The 8,983-nt window shown below is 50.6% G+C and overlaps 1 protein-coding gene across 1 annotated transcript; it reads right to left on the bottom strand.

Annotated features, from left to right (window-relative positions):
* Nucleotides 1-4,965, bottom strand: LOC108864378 (uncharacterized). The gene is made up of 2 exons (XM_018639890.1): nucleotides 4,788-4,965; nucleotides 1-1,076 (listed from the first exon to the last, which is right to left on the bottom strand). The coding sequence occupies exons 1-2, from the start codon at nucleotides 4,963-4,965 to the stop codon at nucleotides 1-3; spliced, it is 1,254 nt and encodes a 417-aa protein (XP_018495406.1).
* Nucleotides 4,966-8,983: the final 4,018 nt, after the last annotated feature.

The raw sequence follows: 8,983 nt of genomic DNA, 5'->3' as shown, positions 1-8,983 counted from the left end.
TCATTTTGTGTTGTCATATACATGATCAATTGTGCCCCTGTTCATTTTGTGTTGCCTGTATCTTTTCAGGCTCGGTTTGGTTTCCATGTTCTCCCTCCATTCCCTGTCGGTGAATGTTCTGATGCACTCGCTCACATCGTTGCGGAAGGCTCTCCAGTGACGTTCTTCAGATTCCACATGTTGCGCTTCATCGAACTCGCACTCATACAGTCTGCTGAGGTGTTTCATTCTTTTGTACGCCTCACTGAAGATGTTGCATGTCTTCATTGCCTCCAGGATGGCTTTTGGCCATCGGTGGCTCGGCATTCGCTCGAGTCTCGCAAAGAAATGAATTTCACTTTTGGCTCCTCTGCTCTGATAGGAAGCCCATCCCAGTTCTCCCTCAATAAACTCATTAGCTATATTGAAGGTGGGTTGCCCTAGAGCCCATTTGCCTGCTTCCCTCTGCGATGTTTCCAACCTCTTGCGCGAGTCCGCAGATGCTGTCAGGACCGAGTTGCAGTAGGTCAGCGCAGGCACACATGTCGCTTTCCACTGTATCTTAGTCACCTCAAACCTGTTGAACTTCCATAGCGACTTGGCATACATTTGCCTGACCGCTTTCGTGGATTTCTCTTTCCACTCTTTCTCTTGCTCACTTCGGTAGTTCCGGTTGTTGCAAAGCGTGATGCCAAGATACTTGTATGATTTGGCCGTGGGGATTACAAGCCCCTGGATGCTTAGCTCCGGGTTCACCCCACTGCCGGGTTCGTTAAAGTCTAATACAGCAGATTTTTTCGGGTTGAAGACAAGTCTTAACTCGTTTCCCACTTCTGTGGTGATCTGTAGCAGCTGTTTCATTTCAGACCAGGAGTGTGCTAGCAAAAGGAGATCATCTGCGTATAGCATCCCTGGGATTACTCTCACTCTACTTTCTTTGTTCTCGAAGATGTTTTTCGAGGTCCTGATCTTCACTCCACGGCCCGATTCTACGAGCCTTCTCTCCAATCTTGAGATGTACAGCATGAACAGGGTGGGCGACAGGTCTTCCCCACTGGCTTCGTCCTTGTCCTCGCCGATGGCCCCATCTTTGACTTCTAGGCAGGAGAGCGTTCTTTATCGAAACTGATTACGGCATTTCACTGAGCAGCACCCTCTCGATAGCAGTGATCGGCATATTCATAATCATGACTGTGATTGAGACTCAAGTCATAGTCATAATCACATGAATAGCAAAATCATAGTCACGCCTGTGATTATAATCTTAGTCACAGTCATAATCACAGATTTTGTGATTATGACTATAATCATACTCGTAATCATACGATCGATAGAAAAACTGTGATTATGGAGTTTTTCTGATTACGGTTGAGGATTTCCGAGGCCGCTGATCATGATGGTGATGTCAGTTTTGCTATAATCGTCTATTGAAGAGCGAGGCGGGGGTTCAACGTATTACTTTATTGTATTTCGGGCGGCGGCCGATCTTGGAATCGACATTTTGATCTGATCGCATTGATGAAGACAGATAACAGCGAGTGGAAAATAACGAGGAGGTCCAAGGATGCGACATCGGTGGAGAAAATAAATGTCGTTGTCGACTTCCGCGGCTTCATTGCCCTCTCTGCGCCATTTAGCATACCTAGCTGTCAGAGGGTGTGACGCTCTATTTCCAAACGGCGAGTCTAGCGCTCCGTTCCGGTCCGAGACGTTCATATAATGACGTTTCCAGCTTCTAGCCAAAGGAGTCAAGAATGCTAGTTGGCTTCTGTTCTCTGACCTTGATTGTGACTCGACCGGCACTCAAAAACCTTGGAGATAAAAAAATTCTGTTGTCGAGTCGCGACACTACATCTTTATGAATTTATTCGAACGAAAGCCAAAAACAGAACTTCCAAATCACCCTCTCCCTCTGCCTGCCTCATAGAGCGTATCCGGCGGGTGTCGTTTCATTGTTTGCCCGCACGCTGATTGACTCGCAGTTCTTCGTCGAAAGCTTCACCAGGCCAAGTGAAACTAACTAGGAAACTAGGGTGCGCAGATGAAATTAGGAAACTTGGTGCGCGGATGAAACCAGGAAACTTTGGTGCGCGAATGAAGCTAGGAAACTTGGGTGCGCAGATGAAACCAGAAAACGGCGGATCTTCTCGTATCATATGCACACCCATGACCTCTGTGATGGATGAGAGGAACGTCGGCCTTAGGCCTTACTACAGAAGCTTTCGGCGACGGAACTGCTTGGAAGTTGGAAGCGGGTCAGCTGACTGCTTGTCATTTGTACCGGAATGACTCTCTCGAAAGTTAGCTCTTATAGTTAAGAATCATAACTATATAACTTAAACTTAATATATAACTTATTATTATTATTATTATTATCATTATTATTAATATATAACTTAATGAATAATATATAATATAAAAACATATATAACTTAGTATATCTATATATAATATAAAAAAATATATAACTTAAGACATGACTGTGCAGCCGCCGCCGCTGCTGTTCTCTATAAAATCATGCTCAGTGGGAAAATGTCTCGTTCCTCGATCATCATACATCGGGAACAAAGAAGTGCAAGCGGGAGTGAGAGTGCATCATATCATCATGACAGCAAACGCGACCCATCCGCTCCGACAACTGAAGTTGAGTGTTCGTCATGCTCTGCGGAGCCCGTATTTCCGTGCATCAAGCACAGATCCTCTTGCCATCGAAGACGAAATTCGACGGACGAGATCTGTCTCGGCTCTTTGCAAGCTATTCTCGGCGACGGCGGGGACTGCGAGAGAAAGCGTCAAATGTTCCATCGATCGGACGTCAAATCTCAACGCGCATGTCAGGAAACATCATCCTCAATCACTGCCGGCGTTCAGAGAATTTCTCGCGGACCAAGAGGAGATAGCGTCGCGACTGCCAGAAGAAACCTCCCCAGTGCCAATGCCGACTGCCGTCGACAATTACTACGATTTCGAAACCGAACCCGTTGCCTCGACGTCTTCGGCTTCCTCGCAGCAGTCCGCAAGAACTCTGATTGAAACCTATCTGAGCGATCCTGAGAAGAGTCCTGCAATGCTGGAACAACGGTACAGGCCCATTGATGCCATATTCCGAGAATGGAACACCCAGCCGCCGTTCAGTGCATCCGTAGAACGTATGTTCAGCTACGCGACGATGATGAATGCACCACGATCGAATCGTCCGTCTGACGTCAAGTTTGAGCAGAGGGTTCTCTTACGTCACTCTCTTCCCCCTGCTGCGAGAATCGAACAAGCTCAATAATACGCTGTGTTTCATCAGAAATTTTGTCATTCGTATTCTTTCAACTATTTTTGTACTCCACGGTGGTACTCGCACTCGCAGTTACCCTTGCGTATCCTCCGTTGAGGCTTCTCGTATTTCGTATCCACATCAACCTATCTTTTCTGCTTCTCCTCTATTTTTGTACTCCACGGTGGTACTCGCACTCGCAGTCACCCTTACGTATCCTCTGTTGAGGCTTCTCGTATTTCGTATTCACATCAACCTATCTTTTCTGCTTCTCCTCTATTTTTGCCCGATGTATCCTCTCTTTACCCTCGCCTTTCGAAATTGTTCCCGCGTCATGCTTTCTTCGATCTTCTGATCGTCACTTCGTCATTCGTTTATTGTACTGAGATCGTTGTCTTCGACGAATTCTGATCAACCCTGAGCGGCTCCCAAGTCACTTTTTTTTGCTCCGTCATATGACTACGCGTATGATCACAGCTATGACCATGACTATGAATATGATTATAGTCATAGTCCTAATCACACAAATCCTCAAGCTGTGATTTTATTCATAATCTCAGTCAGTATCGTGGGATGGGGAGAAAACCAAAAGGACAGGGATAACAAGTTCATGCCGCCGTACTGTTCCATCCCGTCTCGAGAACGGTCGCACGCTTCTGCGAACGCCCCACCCTCCACAGTCCACAGCTTCGATTTTTCTGAGAGCGATATTCTAGGACCGATTCGAAGGTCTCACGATTCACAATAAACACCTTGTTCCCCTGAGCTCGCCCACCGGGTATGAATTCGATAAGGGAGGGAACGCATCGATTCTGATGCGTTCTCGCTTCCCCGGGAAGGCTCATCGGAACGGGGGGGATTGAGCAGTGTCGAATGCTTCCTCGATCGCACAGAGAGGCTGATCCCCGGGATCGGGAAGAGCAACCGAACGAAGTCGAGATTATCCGCTTCGCGAGACCCAGACATTCACCTCTGAGCGGCGAAGGGTTGACGGATGTCGTTTTAGAGCAAGCTGCTTCCAACCTGTCAGTCCCACTTGCCAGACAATCGATTAAATCTCCGAGCTCAACTATGCGTCGCGGCCAAGGTCATGTGGCGAGCTCTGATTGGCGCTCAGGTCTCGATTCGCGGGGCCGTCGACGATACATTGCGAGCAACGTGAATCCCCGTGACAGTCCGTTATACGCGATCGGTCCCCCCGCGAGAAGCGCGAGTTCTCTCCCCGTTCGTTGCCGATCGCCAGAGCACAATCGGGAGCCCAAGCGATGAGCTTGACCTTGGAATCTGGGACTTCCGAGGTCGCGCACGACCACCGACCCAGGGTTTCGGGTGGCGTGTCAACGAGTCTCTGACCACCGACTGAAGAGAGGGCAGTCCCGAGACGACCGCCTTCAAATGACTCAGTTACAGTGATAAAGAATACCCGCTCATTAGGCGAAGGAGTGTGGCCGAACACGATTAAGGTTGCAAGTCTTGTTGCGTGGCTTTGAGATCCGGGCGAGCAGCTGCGGCTGCGGTGGCGGCCGCAGCCGCAGAGTCTCACCTGCATCGTCGTTCGAACCGTATGACACGTCGTCCTCTCCGGTATCGTAATCTAGGTAGCTCCTCTCGGAGCTCACTACGTCGTGGAGTCCAGCGGGCCCTGGAACGTCGCTGCTGACATCGGACTCATTTCCAGACGACGTACCACTGGTCGCGTTCTCCGCTGCGGGAGTAGCCATCTCGGAAGCACGGCACGAACGTCTACGCGAAATTGGTAGACGTTCTCCATGTTCCTGAGATCAATAAAAATCTGGTTTCTATTGGACAAATGACTGATCGTGGATATTGTGACGGAACAACGAAGGTTGATAGCAAAGATTCTTTATTCCTACACCTAGCAGCCTTTCATGGGGATTCAGCAGGGGAATAATCCCGCGCCACTAGCGCCGTTTCACTCGGTCACGCTACTGGTGCCCGAACGTCCCCGCTCGAAAGGCCGCACGTCTTTAATATTGAGGGTTCGCGAACGCCCGGCTCTGTCCCGTACGAGGTAGGCCGAAGGAGCGACTTGACGCTCAACTGTCCATGGACCCACGAACCGTGGATAAAACTTCTTGGAAAGACCGGGTTGCTTCTTTGCAATTCGAACCAGTACCTCTTGGCCGTTCCTCAAAGACATTGGCCTCGGCCGGGCCGCATCGTACCGAGACTTCATACGGGCTCGGGCGACTGACAGCTTACGATGGCCTTGTTGACGAATTTGCTCTACGCGGCGAGATTCCCGAGGACCTCTAGGAGGTTCTCCAGGTAGAACCGCGGGGAATCCGGACAACATTTCAAACGGAGATTCTTGAAGAGATTCACTCACAGTTGTATTCAGCGAGGAAGCGATCCGTGGGATCATGTCTCGAACAGCCCGAAAGCCCTGCTGCACCAGAGCAGCTAAGCGGTCCGTCAATGTCCGTTTAGTCCGCTCGGCTAAGCCATTACACTGCGGATGGCCCACCGAGGCGGCTATTCGTGTTTTACCCGCTATGGCAACCTCCATTTCGAAGGGGTCTTGATCTTCGAAGTTCCCTATGCATTGCACACGTAAGGTTTTACTTCGTTCGTTGCAAGCTGCAGCGAAGTGTCCACTACGACCACATTTGAAGCAAACACGCGGCTTCTGCGGCCCAGTCAGTTGGTTCTTCGAGAAGCTTTCCCGATCTCGAGCTGGTCTCGGCTCCGGTCTGTCTGGTCCGAGGGATCGGTATCCTTGTCGGGGTTCCCAAAACTTTTCTGCGACTTCCATGAGAGATTCAAAGTCTTCAGGATTCGATGCGATAACGAAATTTCGGAAGTCCGGTGAGTTGCAGGAATTTTCTATTTCGTCGACGAAGTCTGTTATGTTGAAAGGGAAGGGACCTTCACATCCCTCATCAATGAATGCTCCCTTCTAATGAACGTCGTGAAGCTTTCTTCCGGCAGCCGCTTCCTACGATAAAACTCGGCCGGAGACTTTCTTTTCCCCTTCGGGAAACGGGAGTAGAATTGGGTTTTGAAAGTCGTCCAGTCGACATGGGGTCCGACTTCAGCGGCGAAAGGCTCCTGGCTGATAACGAGCTCGAACTCTTGGGTGCCCCTCTGAATGACCTCTCGTTGGATAGAAGTTTCCAGAAAAAATGGCGCTCGTTGATTTATGGTGCTCAAGACTCCCTGCTCTGGACGCTCATCCCGCCCTCTTCCTCATCCGCTGTAGCCTCTCTGCTCCTCGTCTCATCTACCTCCTCCGCTGTTCGGATGCCGATCGCTTTCGCGACCACCTTCGGAGCCTCGACGAAAAACTTGGACAGTGTGTCTGCACGATACTCAATCTCGACCTCTCAGGTGACTCCTGGAAGCAGGCTTCTCTTCCTATATCGGCCGGAGGACTCGGTATCCGATCCCTCTGTGACCTCGCGGTGAGCGCTCATTTGGGATCTCTGCGTCAGTTCAAGGCACTCGCTGCCAGCTTATGTCCGAGCACTACTGCGGCTCATCTTGACGCTCGAATGGCCGGTCTATCTCGCAGGTTTGAGGATTGCTGGAAGAGCATTCCAGAGGAGATCTCCCACGCTTCCTGCTCCGACATAGTCACAACGATGAGACGCAGTGAACTCGTTCAGAGCTCCTCAGGGGACCTTAACAAGGCGAGACTTAACGCGGCGCTTCACCCCAGTAGCGGAAGATGGCTTCAAGCTATACCCTCTCCGTCGATTGGCACGATGCTGGACAACAACACACTCCGCATCGCTGTCGCTCTTCGATTAGGGATAGCAATCTGCTCTCCCCATTTTTGTGAACGCTGCTGCGCTCGAGTCTCAGCTTCTGGCGTACACGGGTTGAGCTGCCTCCGGAGTGTCGGCCTAGGCTTTGCAAAAAACCGCAGATTCTCAGAACCGCGGTTCCAGAACCGCTGAGAACCGCTGAGAACCGCAACCTGGGAACCGCGGTTAAAAACCGCAAAAAACCGCAAGTTGCGGTTCCGTGAAAAATTAGCTCTCAGACGACTAATTTCCGCGTATATGATCGATTGAACGCCGTTATTGAAAACTTAGTGGGGTGAGCGAAGTCCACTGGGAATAAGGAGACTTCATCTTCTGTTCACAAGAGATGAGCCAATGAATGTCAATAATTCCGGGAGTCCCGAAATCGACAATCTTCCATGCGATGTAGATTTTCCGCTATGTTCTGGACTCATGCCGGATTTTGACAGCTCGACGCTCTGTCAGCTGCCAGCCGCATCTCTCTCACCGAGAGTCGGAATCGAATCAGATCGAAGTCTCGCCAGTTTTCGAGGAGTGTTCCAAAACCCGTTCTAATTTTGTTTCTGGTTTTTTAAATCGTTGTCATGGCCCGCACGAAGTTGCGGTTCTACTCATAGATAACCAGTGTATTCTGTCTGTGGAATCGGAGTGTCATCGATTGAGCACTTCAGCCTAAGCTTGAGTATCGAGTATCAATTCCGAGTACCAAACAAAGATCAATCCCGATACGAGGAAGGATGAGTCGCAGATGAGAACCTCCATCAGGTATACTCGTTCATTTCTGCAAGGCTCACCGGAACATTGACGTGTATCGAAGGAGTACTCTACGGAGCTCACCTTCGTACAAACGACGCACTGTGCTTGGTCGGAACTTTTCCCGAACCAGTTCCAAACCCAGCTCTCGGGCTAATTGGTGTATGACGATCGGTTCTTTCATGAAATGATAGATTCTCGAAAAGTTTACAGTTCTGTGACGACCTTAAATCAGTCTAATCATACCACGATCCTCTGTGTCAGCCTGAGTCGCGTACGTGCATGTTTATACGTCGATCGGATCTCCATTCCGGAGGAAAGAGTACCCCCATCCGGGGGACCTGTCTCTCTGGAGCTCGCGCGGCTCGACGGTTTATTTACGGATGCGAGACCATTGGAAGAGGGCACTTGCTCCCGAGAGAGCCCTTCTCCAATGAAAACGGGCATTGAAACATCGAATTTCTCGGTGGACTGATAATTCTGGAACCGATCTATCGCCTCCCGCTGGAATTTAGCGGCATCTACCCTGCGGGTCCGGAACCGCTGGAACCGCAAAAATCTTGCGGTTCTTGCGGTTCCAGAACCGCATTTCTGGTGCGGTTCGCGCGGTTCCAGAAACGCGGTTCCGGAACCGCTGCAAAGCCTATGTCGGCCGTCATCCTAGACATAGAGCTATTGATAAGCTCTTGTCTTGCGCACTTCAGTCCGCGAGAATAGCCAACATATTGGAGCCCACCGGTCTTTCGAGCTGCTCAGGCCTTCGCTCCGATGGCCAAACACTCTCTCCTTGGAGGGCAGCGAAGGCTCTCGTCTGGGATGCCACGGTTTGGGACACACTCGCTTCCTCTCATCGGCCCCTTGCGGTCCGCTCAGGGGGTGAGGTTGCGAGGCTCGCGGAGAGGAAGAAGCTGGACAAGTATCAGGTTCTTGAGAGCCGCTTCATTGTGCAACCAGTCGCAATTGAGACTCTCGGAGTTTTCGGTGAGGGCACAGAGGCCTTCCTCCGAGATCTGGGTGCTCGTATCGAGTCCGAGTCGGGCGATAAGAGGGCCACGGAGTTCCTCCTTCAGCGTTTGTCGATAGAGGTTCAGAGGGGGAACGCCGCTGCAGTCCATGGCTCAATGCCTTCGAGTGACGGGTTGCCCGGAGTAGGGTGATCATAACTTATTTACTACGTTGGAAAGGTCAAGAATAATTCGCCAGTCTAGTCGACTCA

The sequence above is a fragment of the Galendromus occidentalis genome, unplaced genomic scaffold (genome assembly GCF_000255335.2).
Source record: "Galendromus occidentalis unplaced genomic scaffold, Mocc_1.1 scf7180000077463, whole genome shotgun sequence".
NCBI classification, from domain to species: Eukaryota; Metazoa; Arthropoda; class Arachnida; order Mesostigmata; family Phytoseiidae; genus Galendromus; species Galendromus occidentalis.
The sequence above is the reverse complement of the archived record's forward strand: the minus strand, read 5'-3'. Positions and strand labels throughout refer to the sequence as shown.